The sequence below is a fragment of the Dipodomys spectabilis genome, unplaced genomic scaffold, assembly GCF_019054845.1.
Source record: "Dipodomys spectabilis isolate Male_0828 unplaced genomic scaffold, ASM1905484v1 ptg000002l, whole genome shotgun sequence".
NCBI lineage: Eukaryota > Metazoa > Chordata > Mammalia > Rodentia > Heteromyidae > Dipodomys > Dipodomys spectabilis.
Window position 1 is genome coordinate 47,946,713 of NW_024870679.1, and position 19,020 is coordinate 47,965,732.

At 41.8% G+C, this 19,020-nt stretch overlaps 1 protein-coding gene across 4 annotated transcripts in view; it reads left to right on the forward strand.

Annotated features, from left to right (window-relative positions):
- Nfyc (nuclear transcription factor Y subunit gamma) overlaps positions 1-19,020 on the forward strand; it is a 78,975-nt gene that overhangs the window by 47,507 nt on the left and 12,448 nt on the right. For all 4 annotated transcript variants that reach the window (XM_042675950.1, XM_042675942.1, XM_042675932.1 and 1 more), the window contains exons 2-5: positions 29-141; positions 8,190-8,261; positions 10,595-10,708; positions 14,947-15,042. In XM_042675950.1, coding sequence (XP_042531884.1) covers positions 37-141; positions 8,190-8,261; positions 10,595-10,708; positions 14,947-15,042 — 387 coding nt within the window. In that variant the 5' untranslated portion in view covers positions 29-36. The remainder of the gene's footprint in view (positions 1-28; positions 142-8,189; positions 8,262-10,594; positions 10,709-14,946; positions 15,043-19,020) is intronic.

Here is a 19,020-nt window from a genome sequence, read left to right on the forward strand (position 1 = left end):
CATATTTCATGTCTTTGTGTGTTTTTAGTTGTCGAAATGTCCACAGAAGGAGGGTTTGGTGGCACTAGTAGCAGTGATGCCCAGCAAAGCCTTCAGTCCTTCTGGCCTCGGGTCATGGAAGAAATCCGGAACTTAACAGTGGTAAGGAAGTATGAAAAACAATAACAAAAGACTTAAACCCTATTTTAGATGGTACTGAGGATTGAACGCAGGATCTTGTGCTTGTGAGCCACTATATTAACTCATTCATTCATTGCCTGCCCTGGGGCTTAAACTCAAGGACTAGGCACTGTACCTGAGTTTATTTTGCTCAAGGCTAACAATCTACCAGTTGAGTCACAGCACTGCTTCTGGCTTTTTTTCTGTTTATGTGGTACTGAGGAATAGAACCCAAGGCTTCATGCATGCTAGGTAAGCACTCTACTACTAAGCCACATTTCCAGCCCTATTAACTCTTTTAATATTATTTTCAGGATAGGGTCTTTATGCTTGGTTCAGCCTGGACTTTGATCCTTCTTTTTATGTTTCCCTGTTGCTGGGATGACAGCACAGACTACCATGCACAGCTGTTGGTCAAAGGGACTCTCTTGAGCTTTTTTCCCTGGGCTGGCCTTTAGTTGAAACCCTCCTGATTGCTACATCCCAAGAAACTAGGGTTATAGGTTTGATCCATCTTGCCTAGCTCAAGGCTAAAACATTTTTAATTTCAAGCACATTTACAAAGGCATAGTATATAAGAAAATGAAAATATACAATTGATCTGAGATAAGGTAGTATAAGTATCCTTTATAGTTTAGTGGCTTTCTATAGACATGTGAGTATATAGTGGATACTTTAATTTGAAAATAGTTTAATTCAAGGCATATCTATTCAAAATTGGGGGAAAAAAATGAAGATTTTACCCTTTTGACCTGTTAGGCCTAATTTAGTGGCCCTACCAGATTTCTGCAGCTTGGTGAAGACTTTTGGGATATTTATTATGACCCAGGCACTCTTTGCCGGTGTTTTTTGTGTGTATATGTGTGCCATTCCTGGGACTTGAATTCAGGGCCTGGGCATTGCCTCTAGGCTTTTGTGCTCAAGGGTAGTGCTCTACCACTTTGAGCCACAGCATCATTTCTAGCTTTTTGATAGTTAATTGGAGCTAAGAGTCTCATGGGCTAGCTTTGAACTGTGATCCTCAGATCTTAGCTTCCTAAGTAGCTAGGATCACAGGCATGAGCCATTGATGCCTGGCTTGCAGGTGTTAAAAAGACAACTTGGCCACTGGTGGCTTATACCTGTAATCCCAGCTACTCAGGAGGCTGAGATCTGAGGATCACTGTTCAAAGCCAGTCCGGGCAGGAAAGTCTGTGAGGCTTATCTCCAATTAGCCACCAGAAAACTGGAAGTGGTACTGTGGCTGAAGTGGTAGAGTGTTTACCTTGAGCTGAAGAGCTCAAGGACGGTACCCAGGCCCAGAGTTCAAGCCCCATGACCAATTAAAAAAACAAACAAACAACAACAAAAGAAAACCAAAACCTGTTGTGACAACTGCTTGGAAAGTGGAGGCAGGAAGATTGAAAGTTTGAGGCCATCCTGAGCTGTATAGCAAGACCCTGTCTAGAGGAGTAAGGAGAGAATAGAAGAAAGATAAGGAAAAGAGTTTCTCACCAGCAACATAATTGACATTTTGGTCAGATAATTCACTGTTGTAAGGAGCTATCCTATGCCTTGTAGGATGTTTAGCAACATCCTTAGTCTCTACTCACTAGATACCAGTAACATCCTTCTCCAGTGTGACAGGTCATAGTGTCTCCAGATATTGGCAAATGCCTCTTTGGACTAAAATCATCCTCTGTTGAGAACCACTGACTTAGAAAAATCAAAGATAACTCTGGCCTTTGGGAAGCTTATTATCTTGTTTTTATTAATTACAACCAGTCGTTTTGTAAGTATTTACTAAGTATCTACTGACTTGGACACAGTGTTGAATCTTAAGGCAGTGAAAGGCAAAGTGTTTTAGGATCACAAGAGGACATAGTGCTTGTTTCTTTCTGGTTGAGTTAGGGAAGGCTTTACCTAAATGCAGCATGTTTGTTGGGTCTTGAAATATGAGTGAGCACTCACCGCATGGATGGGCTGGGAGAGTATATCTTACACAGCAAGAAAAGCATGTATGATGACTTGGAAACCCAGAGGAAAGGGTCTTATGTTTAGGGGAACAGCACATTCAGGGTTGGGTTGGGAGTACAGTTGAGTATGAAAGTGGTAAAAGGAAGAGAGGCAGGTTAGAACTAGAATATTTTCAGAATACAATGTGTCCTTGATGATGAATGTTTCCATATGGAGCAAGGAGCTCTGTATAATGAATATGTCATTCCTGCCTTGGAGGTATCAGTATACTAGTAGAGTAGATACTGGATTTCTTAGGTTAAATAACCTTTATCTTTTGATAAAGAAGAGCGGTGTATTCATTTTATTCAACACATATTTAATTTTCATCTACTTTAACTGTTCTGAATTCTGTGGATTCAGTAGTAAGTACACAAGACAGATTATTGTATGCCTGAAAAAATATTCTCATGAGATAGACAATGAATAACAAATGAAACAAAGCAGTTTCTCACTGTGATAAATGCTCACTGACTTTTGGAGTAATTCATATTCTGGATGTACCCTTGGTGGTATTTGTTTCCATGAAATGTTTTTTTAGCAGTTGAACAGTAGCTTTTGTGAGAGTTACTATGTCTCTTTCAGCAGTCTCAAAGTGGTAGCTATCTATAGTATATTTTGTACTAGCTCAGATAGAAAAGGGAACGAACAATGAAATTATAAAGTAAAAGAAATGGGGCCTTTTGCTCTTTTATTGGGAGATAATCTAAAGAAAAGCTTACTAAGTTTAGATGCTTGGGTCAGCCTGGTGTAAAACTGGTTTTAGGTGCTGGTACCCCTCTGAGATACAATAAGATTGGCTAGTACAGTAAGTCTGTGCTCCAGTTTGAGCTCTGAAAAGTAAATCCAGGATTAGTCAGGTGTCCAGAGACTGAAGATTTAAGGTCACAGGGCTGGGAAGGTGGCTCAGTGGTAGAGCGCTTGCCTTGCATGCATGAGGCCCTGGGTTCGATTCCTCAGCACCACATAAGCAAAAAGAAAAAAGCTGGAAGTGGCGCTGTGGCTCAAGTGGTAGAGCACTAGCCTTGAGCTGAAGAGCTGAGGGACAGCGCCCAGGCCCAGAGTTCAGAGTTCAGGCCCCACGATCGGACCACTCCCCCACCCCCTAAAAAAAAAAAAAAGATTTAAGGTCACCACTTACCTGTTCGGTATTGTGTGTGTGTGTGTGTGTGTGTGTGTGTAAACAACCAAATTTTTAGTTTAGTTTTATTAAATATATGCACATTGTTGTGAAACCTATCTTCTAACTTTTTTAGTTTGCAGAACTGAAATTATACCCATTAAAACAACTTCCCTTTCTCCAACCATTGGTAAGACAGAAAGCTTTCTGTATCTATGAATTTGACAGCTTTGGATACTTCATATAAGTGAAATCATAGTCTTTTTGTGACTGGCTTAGTTTACTTATTGTCTCCAAGGTTCATCTGTGTTGTAGATACATCAGTGTTTTCCTTTTAAGGCTGAATGATATCTCATATGTATTCACTATTTTGTTTGCTCATTCATCTGTCAGTAGATGACAGCTTGTGTTGCTTCAACCTATTTCCTTTTTTTTTTGGTCAGTCGTGGGGCTTGAACTCTGGGCTTGGGCGCTGTCCCTGCACTCTTCAGCTCAAGGCAAGCACTCTACTGCTTGAGCCACAGCGCCACTTTTGCCAACCTGTTTCCTTTTATGAATAGCTTCTATAAACATGGATATGAAAACATTTCTTTGAAACCATGGGCTTTGATATTATTTATTTTATTTTTTGTCAGTCGTGGGGCTTGAACTCCTGGGCTTAGTGCTGTCACTGAGCTCAAGACTAGTGCCCTACCACTTGAGCCATAGGACCACTTCTAGTTTTCTGGTGGTTTATTGGAGATAAGAGTCTCATGGACTGGGCTGGCTTTGAACTGCTATCCTCAGATCTCAGCCTCCTGAGTAGCTAAGATTACAGACATGAGTTACTAGCACCCAGCTGGGCTTTGATTTTTTTAACCTGTTTTGTTTAGTTTTCAAGTTTGCTTGCCAGCAAAGAAGACTGAGATGCTGATGGAAGTTTAGTACCTAGATATACAGTCTATTTGAAATTTAAATATGATTGATTATTTCAGGTTTTGTAGAGAAAGAAGCATGAAAGGGGAATTGTCTGTATCATTTCATCTCTTGATGATTTAACTAGAATCTTTCTCCTGTATGGCACTGAAAAGTACTGCTACAATGTTAGGACATTACATGCTGAGAAGTTTGGTTGGCATATATATAGTAGATGCACAATAAACGTTTGATTATCTCCAATTAAAACACCAAAAAGTGGGGCTGTGGCTCAAGAGGTAGAATGCTAGCCTTGAGGTAAAAAGTTCAGGGATAATGATTAGGTCCTGAGTTCAAGCCCCAGGGAACTGCACCCAAAAATAAGTAAAGTACAGCCTAAGACCCATTGACTTTTCCTTGATTCTCAACTCTTATTGAGTAAATTCTGATCTCTTAAAATTTGTCAGTTTCGCACAGAAATTTTTATCTGTCTGTCTAGCTGGTCTTGGGGCCTAGGCACTGTACATGAGCCTCTGTGTGCTGAAAAGGCTAGTGCTCTACCACTTGGCCACAGCACCAATTCCAGCCTTTTCTTTTTACATAGTACTGAGGAATCAAACCTAGGGCTTCATGCATGCTAGGCAAGCACTCTACCACTAAGCCACATTCCCATTTGTTAGGCTTGGGGCTTGAACTCTGGGCCGTGGTGCTGTCCCTGAGCTCTTTAGTTCAAGGCTGGTACTCTACCACTTGAGCCACAGAGCCACTTCTGGTTTTCTGGTGGTTTATTGGAGATAGGAGTCTCACGGTCTCTCCTGCCCGGGCTGGCTTTGAACCGCGATCCTCAGATCTCAGCCTCCTGAGTAGCTAGGATTACAGGTGTGAGCCACCAGCACCCAGTAGTTCTTTGATTGTAGTCAGGAACATGAGAATATTCTGAGAAGTAATCTGCTCCTTTTTTTTTTTTTTGTCGGTCGTGGGGCTTGAACTCTGGGCCTGGGCGCTGTCCCTCAGCTCTTCAGCTCAAGGCGAGCACTCTACCACTTGAGCTACAGCGCCACTTCCGGTTTTCTGGTGGTTTATTGGAGATAGGAGTCTCACGGTCTTTCCTGCCCGGGCTGGCTTTGAACCGCGATCCTCAGATCTCAGCCTCCTGAGTAGCTAGGATTACAGGCGTGAGCCACCAGCGCCCGGCTAGTAATCTGCTCTTTTACCTTACTGATGTTACTCCTAAGAGGAGAAGAAAAAAAAAAAGTCCCCGGAAGTGGCGCTGTAGCTCAAGTGGTAGAGCGCTCACCTTGAGTTGAAGAGCTGAGGGACAAATCCCAGGCCCAGAGTTCAAGCCCCACGACCGACAAAAAAAAAAGAAAGAAAAAAAAGTCCCTGTGTTTCAGTTCTTTCTGTTAGATCAATTTGAAGAGTAGGAGTTAAATGCTTTTCACATCAGCATATTACTGAATTGAAAGCCAAGTGGTCCTTAGGCTACTGATAGTGGATAGAGTCTGCTCCCCACAAGCCTATAGTGAACCCTTACATGTGACTGCCTAGCTAAGATAGAATTCTAGATAGCTAGCTATTGCTAGCAATGGTGAATACTGCCATCAGCACCACCACCACTACCATGCACACCTAAGATCTACTTACTTCTCACACCCTATTTCTTGAGACCTCAAGCTTTGGAGATCTTGGAAAAGTTGCTCAGAAAAGAAAAGCTTTGGGTGGGGTCTTGAAGCATTTTATAAATGTCTACCTCATTTTATATCTCTACAATATGGGGATGATTATGATATCTTTATCTGTGATAAGGGTTACTTTTGAAGAATAGTCTAACAGATTTTAAAAGTGATGTTTTACTTTCAAGTTGAGGAAGGAGGTCTTTTTTTTTTTTAATCAGTTTTGGAAATTAACAATGATACATACTGGCAAGAGAGCTAACTTACATGGTCTTAATCATGTGCAGTGTATTATCCTAGGAGACCTTCCAAAGGAGGAATAAACACCCTTGCCTTCTCTGGCATTTTTTTTTTTTTGGGGGGGGGTCCGATCGTGGGGCCTGAACTCTGGGCCTGGGCGCTGTCCCTCAGCTCTTCAGCTCAAGGCTAGCGCTCTACCCCTTGAGCCACAGCGCCACTTCCGGCTTTTTTCTTTTTGCTTATGTGGTGCTGAGGAATCGAACCCAGGGCCTCAGGCATGCAAGGCAAGCACTCTACCACTGAGCCACCTTCCCAGCCCCTTCTCTGGCATTTTGGGGTAGCATCATTATCTTGTGCAATATTCCACACAAGAAGGAAGACTCTAGGGACTGATTCTATGATGAAAACATGTTTTAAAGTCCTTTCAGATATGGGTCCCAATATAGAATCCTCTGTCCTCTTGCTCCCTTATGCACTGAGGCCATAAGGCTTAAACTTTAACAAGCCCTGTTTTGAGGTCTCTGTTTCTGTGCTTGTTGTTTCCTCTGTCTGAATAACATTCTCAGCAACCTTTAGACACAGTTATATTTTTTTGTGCTGGTCCTCAGGGCCTGGACACGGTCCTTGAACTTTTGTGCTCAAGGCTAGCACTCTACCACTTGAGCCACAGCTCCACTTTTGCTTTTTGTTGGTTAATTGGAGATGAGTCTCACGGACTTTCCTGCCCAGACTGTCTTTGAGCTGTGGTCCTCAGATCTCAGCCTCTTGACTAGCTAGGATTACAAACACTTAGTACTTTTGAACAGAAAAAATCATAGTTCTGCATGGCAGCCAACCAGCTTGTTGGCCTGCATAGAGAAATTAGGTGTCTTGGCATGTATTTTATCCTCATTGTATTTCTTCCTTCTATAATCATAAAATAGATAATAGGAAGCTTGGTAATGTTTTTCTAGAATGCCTTCTTTGACATACTCTTGAGGTTTTCTGTAGTCTCAGAAAGAAAGTTAACTTCTGCTTGTTAATTTTATTAAATTTCAAATAATAGCTCCTTCTTCCATAGCATGATAGTACAAATTGCTAGGTGATCATAGTGGATTTGATGCGTTACATTTCAGACCATTTAGAGAACAAATAGTTATTTAATACCTAGTTATAGAAGGTTTCGCTGATATTAGTCTTTTCTTTATATCTTTTTCTCCATTACAGCTCTGAAATTCAAAATTTAATTCTAGACTTGCATCCATCTGTGGACATGTGCTTAAATATCAGTAGTAATAAAATAAATAATTGGGGGCTGGGAAGGTGGCTCAGTGGTAGAGTGCTTGCCTTGCATGCATGAGGCCCTGGGTTTGATTCCTCAGCACCACATAAGCAGAAAAAGCCAGAAGTGGCACTGTGGCTCAAGTGGTAGAGTGCTATCCTTGAGCTGAAGAGCTGAGGGACAGCACCCAGGCCCAGAGTTCAGGCCCCACGACCGGACCCTAAAATAAAATAAAGTAAATAATTGTAAGGAGGAGGGTGTTTAAACTGAGTAATGCTGGTCAAAAAACCCTTTTCTAAATCACATCCAGTGAAAGGTGTTTATTTTCCTTACCCCCAGTCCTATTTGTTAAGAAAAAAGTGGCAGGGCTGTTACCAAAAGACAACCAGTAAATTCACCTCAACCTTTCTCTATACCCTTTTACCCACATCCTGAAATAAAATTTGGAGACAAGGCTTTTCTTTGTTGATGTAACGAAAAAGAAGCCTCTCCCTAGTTTGTCTTGTCAGGTTGGGTAAAGATCAGAAAGGGCCAATATTGAACTAGCGGAAAAGAGCCAAAGGTCACTTTGCTACTGTCCCTTGCTTTTCTAGTTCCTGGCCTAGAGAATGCTTTGGAAGCAGAGATTTCATCTTAATCTTCATATTGCAGACCTCAAACTTTACTGTAAAAGAAAAAGAAGAAGAATTTGTCCCTGGAGCTTGTTTTTCTTCATTTAATCAGTCCCTCTCTTGTGCCATATTTCCTGAAAGGAGCGTCTTACCAGTCAGTGTTTACAACTGCCTGTGGTGCAGTGCCACCTGGCTGATCATCCTCGTCGCTCACATTCCTTTTGTTGCTGTTGCAGAAAGATTTCCGGGTACAGGAGCTCCCACTGGCTCGAATTAAGAAGATTATGAAACTGGATGAAGATGTGAAGGTGAATTGACACTTTTTACCATTTATAATGAAGCTAAAATGATGCTAGGATAGTATTCATTTCTTTAGAGCTCAAAGTTTAATTACACAAAAATAAAAGCATTGTTATTGCCTGTAACTTTTTGATTTTATTTAGTTTCTGTCTAAAACTAATATGTGAGCTGAAACTGAACAGTTTTAATTGTCATATGCTATTTCTCTGAAAATTAAGAGACATCCTGGGTTTTTTTTTAAGTACTTAGAAGATGCTGAGTTTCTTTTTGAAATCAAGTAGTATCCCCAGTTCTTTTCACTCTGTGCTATAAATGACATTTCAGCATTTCAGTGCGGTTATCTTAGCATTATTATGCAAATTCTGTTTTATTTGTCTGAGCTGTAAGAAATTTTTCATGACCATATGTACCTGTTTTGACCTTTGTCTTACAAGTTTGTTTTCAGTGAGTGAATTGTACTTGTGAGAGGGTTTTCTTATGACTGGCCATTTCTATATTTCCTGGAGTTTACTTCCATTACAACTTTCAGAGAAAGAACAGCTATTTCTTCATCTCTCAAAATTAATAATCTCATGCATTTGCAAATAAAGCTGACAGTTTAAAGCTGACAGTTGATGGTGATTTCCCCCCCTTATTAGCTTCCTTCTTCACAGTATCCCCATAGGATAAAAAGTTTTAGCTGGGTGCCAGTGGCTCACTGTAATCCTAGCTACTCAAGAGGCTGAGATCTGAGGATCACGGTTCAAAGCCACCCCAGGCAGGAAAGGCTGTGAGACTCTCCAGTTAACTACCAGAAGACTGGAAACAGCCCTACCCTTGAGCAGAAAAAGCTCAGGGATAACATCCAAGCCTGAGTTCAAGTTCCATAACTGACACAAAGCAAACAAACAACAAAGAATTCTTGGTTCCATTTTACAGATATGGAAGTAGACAAAAGGAGTGGACTAATTTACCCTTATTAGGTGAAACTAGGTTCTTACTTCTCATTACCTGCTTCCTTAACTTGAAAGCTCTTTGTATGGGCCCTGTGACCAGGTTTTTCAGCCCTAGAGACAAACTCCAGGAGTTTCACTTGTCAGATCTGGCCGTTTTCTTCTAAAAGCCAAATTAAGAGACATGTGAATAATAGAGAAAGATTTATTATGTGGCAGCCCAGAAAGACAGTAGTTCAGTACTTCTTCGAACATCTTCAGGGATATAAGATTAAACAGGAAACTGGGGACAGAGGCTGTTCTCATACCCTTTTAAACAGTTGAAACAGCCCAAAGTCACAGGTGTGATCATTTTCTCTGTCTTCTTCTCTGGAGGAGTTCCAGAGAAGTTGTTACCACTTTACTGTTTGAGGGGTATAGGAACAGGTCAGTCACTGTTATCTGATTGGTGGTCTGCAGCTTTTGAAACAGTTTTGTCACATAATAAAAAGATAGCATGTCTGTGGGGCAGTGTGCCTTTTGTCACAAGATGCTTATAAGCAAATCCTATCCTTTATGGAGGTGATTATAAAGTGATAGGAGAAGATAGCTTACATCAAAGGGCAGTATGCAAAGTAGAGATGGAGTCTGGGTGCCCAGCTTTTAGTTAATTCATAGGCCCAGCAAAAGCCGCTTTTAACCTTTTATTCCCATACAGACCACCTCACCAAGAATTTAGAGCTTGAGAGCTTGAATTGAAAGTTCAAGCAGCTTATGTTGTATGAGCATTCACTATGTGCCAAGCCCTGAATGAGGTTCCTAAGTCAGGAAGTTCATTCTGTTTTTGTTTTGTTGCCAGTCCTGGGGTTTGAACTTAGCTTCATTTTGCTCAAAGCTAGCATGCAACCACATGTGCCACAGTGCCACTTCTGGCCTTTTCTGCTTATGTAGTGTTGAGGAATGGAACTCAGGCTTCTTGCATGCTAAGCGAACACTCTACTACTAAGCCATATTCCCAGTCCCTCTTTCTTTTTAGTGTGAGAAAAACAAGGCCCAGAGGTGACAGGTCTGAGATTTTTACCTAGACTCTTGGCTGTCAAGTTCGTTTTTCCTCACATTAACATAAACTGCCATGTACTGCCTCTGTGGCTATGGTAAGTCACTTCTCCTAAACCCTAGTTTCTTTGAAAGTCTATTATGAAAGAAAGTACCTTGCATAGGGCCTAGTGCAGGGTAAGTCCTAGATAATAAGCATTCTTTCTCAACAATACAGGTTTTGCCTGGATTTATTTTTCTCTTGGAGTTTCCAGAGGCTATTTCCTTCTTAGTTTTCAACTCTTGTCCAATGGTAGGCCACGAGGCAAGAGACAGACCTACTGGTCTGAACAACTCGCTAGTGATTAACAGGAAGGGTTGTATATCTGTTGCAGATGATCAGTGCTGAAGCCCCTGTGCTCTTTGCCAAGGCAGCCCAGATTTTTATAACAGAGCTGACTCTTCGAGCCTGGATCCACACAGAGGATAACAAACGCCGAACTCTTCAGGTAATATTACAGACTTACATTGGGGGAATATTAGGACAAGCAGCTGACATTGCCTACTATTCTTGCATGGCTTTGGACCACCAGTGGTTCCTTGTCCTGTTAGGCTGACTTGTAACTACTTGGACTCTTCCTTTGTGTTAGGATACCAACATACCTTGTAGCCCCTGTGATAATGTTTCTTTTCAAAACTTTTTTTTAGTCTTTAAGTAGTTGTACAAGCAGTTGTCATTCTAACAAAGCAGTTTGTGAATACAGTATATCTTGATCAGTGTTACCCCTTTCAGCAGTCTCATCCATCCCTCCTCTACCCACCCTTTCCTCTTTGAAAACTCTTAATTTCTAGTTCCTTGAATGGTTTTCACAGCTCAGTAATGGAACTCTTCAAGTGATAAACCCTCATCCAAACAAAGGCTCAAGTATTTTATCTGCTTCCAGATATAACATCATTTGGTTGGGAGTCTTGGAACACACCAGGAAAAGGATAATCCAGACTTCATTATCTTTCTTGTTCCTTATCTACTTTTTTAGAAATACCAATCTTTTTATTTTCTTTAATCTAGCAAATCAACATTTATATTGTATGTAAACCCTTGACTATAGAAACCTTCCCTCATCAGCTAGGCCCTTTCCTAGAGGAAAGCATTTCCAGAAAAGGATGTGATGGATATAAAACAGTGACAAAAAAGTAAATTCCGTCTTATCCTTTTTTCCCCTTCTTCCTACAGAATTGAAAATGCATGTGTTTATTTATTCTATAAGTGTTTATTAGTATTTACAGTATAGTAGGTACTCTTCTTGACAATAGGGACTAACAATTCACAGACAAAATCCCTACTCTCATAGAACCTGCATTGTACTGTAGCTAGACAGTGAAGCATAAAAGTAGAAGCAAAGGGAAAAAATACTGAACATGAGTGAATAATGTACAAGCCACCTTCCCAGCCCCAGGTGATTTTTCAGATGATGCCTGGCCCTTTTTTCCCAGGCCACTCTTGGGCTGGCCTTAAACCATGATCTTCCTATCTCAGTAGCTGGAATAACAGATATTAGCCTCTGCAGCCAGCCTGGAAAGCAACTTTCTTTATTCTTACACAAATTGTTAACCTACTTCGGTGTATACACTGATCAAATCCAACTGTTTTAGTAAAAATGAGCAACAATTCAGTAAAATATTAGTGTTTAAAAAAGGTCAGGAGCCGGGCGCCTGTGACTCACGCCTGTAATCCTAGCTACTCAGGAGGCTGAGTTCTGAGGATGGTGGGTCAAACCCAGCCCGGGAAGGAAAGAACGTGAGCCTCTATCTCCAATTAACCACCAGAAAACCGGAAGTGGTGCTGTAGCTCAAGTGGTAGAGCACTAGCCTTGAGCTGAAGTGCAGAGGGAGAGCGCCCAGGCCCAGAGTTCAAGTCCAGCGATTGACCAGGCGGGGGGGGGGGGGGGGGGGGGCGGGGGGGGGGGGAGGGGAAGGTCAGAAACAGTGGCTTACCTCTATAATCCTAGCCATTTGGAAAGTGGAGCTAGGAGAATTACAGTTTGAGGCCAGTCTGGGTAAAAGATTCTGTCTCAAAGAACAAGGTGGGCATGGTGGTAGTGGTATACATCTGTAATCTCAGTTACATAGGAGGAATAGGTAAGAGACAGCCTGAGTCTGACCAGGGCAAAAAGCACAAGATCTTATATGAAAAATACAAAAACAAAGAGAGCTTTGGCATGGATCAGATAATAGTGGCCCTGCCTAGCAAGCATGAGGCTGAATTTAAATGCCCCCCAGAAAGACAAAAAACTTAGATTATTATAAGGATATCAGTATTTCCAGAATGCTTTAGAACATTTTGGTGTATGTTCATTCCATCTGTAGATGATATATTTAAATATGATGAGTTGAGTATTGGTGGCTCTCATCTGTAATCCTAGCTACTCAGGAGGCTAGATCAGAGAGGATCAAGATTTGAAGCCTAGCCTGGACAGAAAGGTCCATGAGACTCCTCCTCCAATTAAGCAGAAAAGGTAGGGCTGGAGTTGTAGCTTAAGTGGTAGAGCACCAGCTGTGAGCAAAAAGTCCCAGTTCTGGAGTTGGAGGGGATAATGGGGGGAATAGGGAGGGGGAGAATGAGAGGAGAAGGGAAGGGGGGAGGAGGAGGAAGAAAGAGGATAGGGAGAAGAGAATATGTATCACTATGTTCTATGACTTTTTTGTGGTACTGAGTTTGGAACTCAGCCTCACACTTGGTGAATTAGTACTTTACCACTTGAGTCATACCCTTTATTGCATTGGTTATTTTTGACTTAGGGTCTTGCTTTATGCCTAGGCTGGCCTAGACTGGTCTTCTTATGTTTGTGCTTCCTTTTGTCTCTAGGAAGTTAGGCATGCCAGCGATAAATTAATGGAGTTTCCAACTTTTATTTCCTGGCTGGCCTCAAACTGTGGCCCCTCCCTCCTCATCTTCACCTCTCAAATAACTAGAATTACAGGCTTGAGCCATTGCATCCAGCTTCTATTGTACCTCCCCTTATCCTTTGTTAGTACCAGAGTTTGATCTCAGGGCCTTGAACTCACTTGACTTACTTGTGACTAGCATTCCCATTTGAGCCAGCCAGCCTTGCAAGTTATTTTGGAAGTGAAGTCTCACAAACCTTTCTTCCTCTGGTGGCTTTGAACTGAGAACCTCCATATCTCAGGACGGTGCCTGGTCATGGGGCTTGAACTCTGGGCCTGGGCATTGAGCTCTTCAGCTCAAGGCAAGCAACTCTGCCACTTGAGCCACAGTACCACCTCTGGTTTTCTGGTGGTTAATTGGAGATAAGAGTCTCATGGACTTTCCTGCCTAGGCTGGCTGTGAACTGTAATCCTCAGATCTCAGCCTCCTGAGTAGCTAGGATTACAGGCGTGAGCCACAGGTGCCCAGCTCTATTGTATTTCTTAAATTAGTCCTGGCATCTTCACGATGTGTCCTGCTTTGGTAGAGAGAGTTTTATTATCAAGTTGGTGATTGGCAAGAAGGGTATACTGGAGTTTTTGCATTTCAGTGGTTTCAAACCATCACAGATACCAGGGAAGGAAAAAACAGAAAAATTATTTTTTTTTTGGGGGGGGGGGGGTCCGGTTGTGGGGCCTGAACTCTGGGTCTGGGCGCTGTCCCTCAACTCTTCAGCTCAAGGCTAACGCTCTACCACTTGAGCCATAGCGCCATTTCCGGCTTTTTTCTTTTTGCTTATGTGGTGCTGGGGAATCGAACCCAGGGCCTCAGCCATGCAAGGCAAGCTTTCTACCACTGAGCCACCTTCCCAGCCCCAAAACAGAAAATTTCCATCTCCTATTTTGTCTGATTGGTTGCTTTTGCTTGAAGTGTGATGTATAAAGGATGCTAAGGACTTTTGTTCAGTGTATTGACTTTCCCCTCAGTACCCTGTTTTTTATGAAAAATTTCAAATATAAGCAGAATTTACAGTCAGTATCTGCATATTTTCTATCCCCGGGTTCTACTGTTAACTAGCACCTGGCTAGGTTTCGGTTTTAAAATGAAAATCAGTCCTGGTGCCCATGGCTCATGCCTGTAATCCTATCTTCTCATGAGGCTGAGATCTGAAGATCTTAGTTTACAGCCAGCAAAGGCAGGAAAGTCCCTGGAACTCATATCTCTAGTGACCCACCAAAAAGCTGGAAGTGGAGTTGTGGCTCAAGTGGTAGAGTGCTAGCCTTGGCAAAAAAGTTTAGGGACAGACAAGCTCCATAGCACACACAAAGAAATTATAGCCTTATGGGAGTAAACATGTTTAGATCTTCTATTCAGTTGTAACTACTGTGAACTAGAGACAAATATTACTTAGAGCTCTAAAAAGGTTTTGCAATTGAATGATAGGCTGACCTTGCCAACAATAGAATGACCAGGGAGACCTACCAGGTGAATTGCTGACTTTGTCCTAATTTAGCTGGAAAATAATACTTTGATAGCTGTGTGGAGGATCTTAGGATCAGATCAGGCAGGAATAGTAGTAGACAGAGGCTCAAGTGTCCAATTTTAGATCATGAACTACTTGTATCCCCTTCTTTTTTTGTAGATCTGTGTCCAGCAAGTCTGATAATATGGTGTTTGAGTTTGGCTCTATTTATTTCAGCTACAGACATGGCAGGAGTATTTAGTTTAGAGTTATCTCCTTCTTTTAACTTGGAGAGAGTATAAACCAGGTGAACTAGTCTCTCCTTGGGCTACTTTTTCATTCTACTTTCTTTGTTACAGAGGAATGATATCGCCATGGCAATTACAAAGTTTGATCAGTTTGACTTTCTCATCGATATTGTCCCAAGAGATGAACTGAAACCTCCAAAGCGTCAGGTGAGCTGGGAAGGCATGGCTATGCTGTTGACTGCAGAGCCTTGACACGCTGCTGTCAGTCAGATATGCTCCTTCCCACTTTCTGCACAAGACATTTGCTATATCTTTTCTCCTCTTCTCTTCTCTAGTCCAGATCCATCCTTAACATCTCCTCTTACTCATTTATGGATACTTTTAACTCAGTGCCTCTGAAGTGGTATTTTAGGAAAATAGACAAAATAATTAAAGCCTGTCATTACAAAGAGTAGAGTGAAGCTCATTTGAGTATCTTAAGAAATCTTACCAGAGTTCTTAATCTGGGGTGGGAGAACATGCTCAGTGAGTCATAGACATCCAATTTTCAGCACAGCTTCTCAGAGTACACAGTGATATTTCATGGACTTTATTTTCTCTTACTCTGCAATGTAGCTCTTGTAGGACCCAACACTTATTGGGGTTTAAGAAACTAGTACTGAGGCTCTATTCCCCATCAGCTGAATCAGAATCTGTGATGCCTTCTTGTTTTAGTGTGCAACCAAATTTAAGAACCACCACTTAAAATGTGTTTGCCTCCTCCTGCCAAAGGTCACACCAATAGTTTTTCAGTACTTGGATGCATATAGCTCTTAATTGCATTGTAATAGAACCTTGTCCTGTGAGTCTTATTTTAGGCATATGGTTTGCATAACTCACTAGGTAGTAGAAACACTTGGGAAATTGAGGCAGTCTCTCATAGGAGCAAAGCTATAATTTGTTCTGCTTGCTTATTTTAATAAGATTTCAAGTGTTTCTAACAAATTATTTTGTAGGGTAATTATCCTTAGAAACCGACATTTAGTGACAATTCGTCCCTATGCTGGCCTATATTAGCCCAGTCACTCAGAAAGAGTGTAGGGCAAGTGGGCATCCTAATGGACATTAATTCTGATCCCACATGAGGAATTAGCAAGCCCTGTGTCATCTCCCTACTGGAGCAGGGTGTACCTTATTGCAGCTCTTTTTCTGGGCAGTCTTTGCTACTGTAAACATCCTTGACTGGAAGCTGTAAGGTGTTCAGAGGAGCTTTCAGTCGGATGTTTACAGCGGCAGGCTGCCGCAGTCGTCCACAGCTGCACCACGGCTTTTAGACATTGTAGATTTGTGCCTACAGGCTCAATTGCTCCTCTTGCTTCCTCCTCTCTGAGAAGTACAAGAACACAGACCACTTCTGCCTTAATAGCAGTTAATAGCCATATGCCTACTTTCCTTGCTAGACCTTTTCCTTCTGTCTGTCCATCAGAAGCACCATCTAGAAACAAGGTGATGAGCTCTATGATGAAATCAAGCCTTGCTCATTCTCATAATGCTAACTCCTTGTTCTGTGGGTGCTTGCAGAATAGACTAGCTGGAGGGAAGTACCTTGTCCTAGCTCTTCCTCCAGAGTTCTCAGTGCTTCTGGCTCTCAGGGTGTCAGGCTTGAAATACTCTGATCTGTCCCTTTTTAAAGAGTATCTAGCTGAAACAGCTCATTGCTGCCTGGATTTAGTTCTTTGTAGGTGTTTGAGCTATTGATTGCCATCCTATTCAGGACAATTGCTGCCTAGCCATTGAAAGGTTGAGATTGCTGAAAGCCGGCCTGAAATTCTAAGATAGCACTTTTAATCCTCTGTAGACATGTTTTCCCAAGCTCCAAATTGGCTGGCACTTTCTAAAGTCCTTTAAAAGCGCCTACTCTCCCAAACTCACCCACTGAAGGAGGCAACAGAGCACTCTTGCCATGAAAGCAAATGCATTTTTTCTGTTCTGGGGCTGGCTGCACAATGCTGTAGTGATGACTCTTGTGCTACTGCTTTTCTATGGCATTGTCAGTCTCAGTCTCTGAAATGATTCTAAAGGCAAACCCTCTTGTAGAAGAGGCCACTGCTAAGATTGAGCAAGTGTTTCTTTCTGGATTGATCTAGTCATTCAAGGGTTATTTTAGTGCACAGGGTGATGTCCTACTGCTGGCAGAGGAACTAGCTAGAATGTTGAGTTGTGGTTCTAAGACCTCTGACTTCTCAAAGATGCTTAGAAATCTCACTTTTCTTCAGGGAAGCAAGTAAAGACTTTGAAAATAGAAGGTAGTTGAGGCCTGATTTCTGCCCCCACTAAGCTATGAGTTGAAAGTTCCTGCCCATTGAAATATCATTATCTTTTCACCCATTTCTTTAAATCCAGCATAATCATTGCTAGCTTGACCTCCATTAGCCAAATAATGAGTCTTCATAATGCAGAGGCTGTCCCAATGATTTGAGAACAGCTATGCTTTGTCTTGACAACACAGATGTAGTACCTCTCTGGGTCACTCAGTTTCCCAGACACTGCCTAGTTCATAAACCATCCAAGAGGATTTAGTAGGAAGCACAAAAGAAGGTACCTACTTACTGGCATAACTTTTGGCAAGGGTGTGTTCTGGAAAAGGGATATTTAAAGGATTTGCATTTTTGTCTGGTAAAGAGGTCATAGTCAGTGTTAGATCTGCTATGTTCATGAACATGTGGAAACCAACCAGAGGTCAAAGCCAAGAAGGGCCAGGAGTCTCTCTTGCCTGACTTCCTATAAACTGGTTCTGGTTGTTCCTCTTTCCCAAATTAGGTTTGGACTTTAGTGATTTCTGGATTTAAAAGGAAAATAACACATTGAGCCTATTTCACCAGTTTTGAAAAGAGCCTTTGTTTCATTGCTTAAAGTTAAGGGTATCCAGCCAAGACCTAGTTGCTGGGCTAGCATTTGCTAATGTAAGAAGTTAGGGTTGAGCTGGGCGCTGGTGGCTCATGCCTGTATTCTTAGCTACTTAGGAGCTGAGACATGAGAATCACAATTTGAAGCCAACCCAAGCTGAGATACGAGAATCACAATTTGAAGCCAACCCAAGCAGGAAAGTTGATAAGACTGTTATCTCCAATTAAATACTATAAAAGTCAGAAGTGGAGCTATGGCTTAAGTGGTAGAGTGCTAGCCTTGAGCAAAGCTCAGGTATAGTATCCAGGCCCTGAGTTCAAGCCCCAGAACTGGTACACACAAAAAAAAGAGTTGAAATGGACTTGGCTTTGTAATATAAGGTTGCTCTAGAAATTGAAACTAGATGAAAACAAAAAGGGATCTCCTCTTTATCCTGCCTCAGCATGATCATTTGGGGGATTATGTTAACCTGGAAGATCAGCTTATGGTTAAGAACTTACTTAGATACCCAGAATGTTGTTTAGTTCTTCCTCATCTGAGTGGCTGGCCATTAGCAAGCCAAGTTACTCTGAGGCTTTATATAGCAGTCCTACTTCTAGTATCCTGAGCCTCCTGTCGCCAGGCAAGCTCCATACTGTAAGAGACACTAGCTTTCTTATCACACCGGTCACAGAATCCTGTAGGAAACAAAACAGAGTTTAGGAACGTTTCTCTTTTTTGCTACACTGGGATCGAATCCAGAGCCTTATACTTACTAGGTAAGCTCTCTACCACGTAAGCCACACCCCATCTCAGGGACTCTTCTATTGATAACAGCTGTTGGAGTTAAGGAAATTTGTCCTACCACCAACTTGTATTCAAAAAAGTGCTTTCCTACCTCCAGCTTTCTGCTCATCTATATAAATCTGTTCATCATGCAGCAGAGGTACTGAGTACCTTTATGGGAATAGCAGGGGAAGGAGAGAGAGAGTTTATTTTCCCTCATAGAACTTATATTTGAGCAGAGCCAGGGGTTAATTTGACATGTAGATAAAATTGTAATGAGGACAGTATCTTGAAAATACATTTGGGTTACCTACCAGAGTCAGTACCAACTTTATAAATGTCACTTTTGGAAGCATTGCGTAGTCCACACAGTGTCTGTACCTCAATGAAGTTCCTTCTTTTCTGAAATATAACAAACTTAACTTAGAACAAGAAAATGGGTCAATTTAGCAAATATTTTCACTCAGCCAGCCATGTGGTTATATGTTTTTGTTGTCTAGGCAGTGGCACCATGTGTCACAGATCACTCCAAAT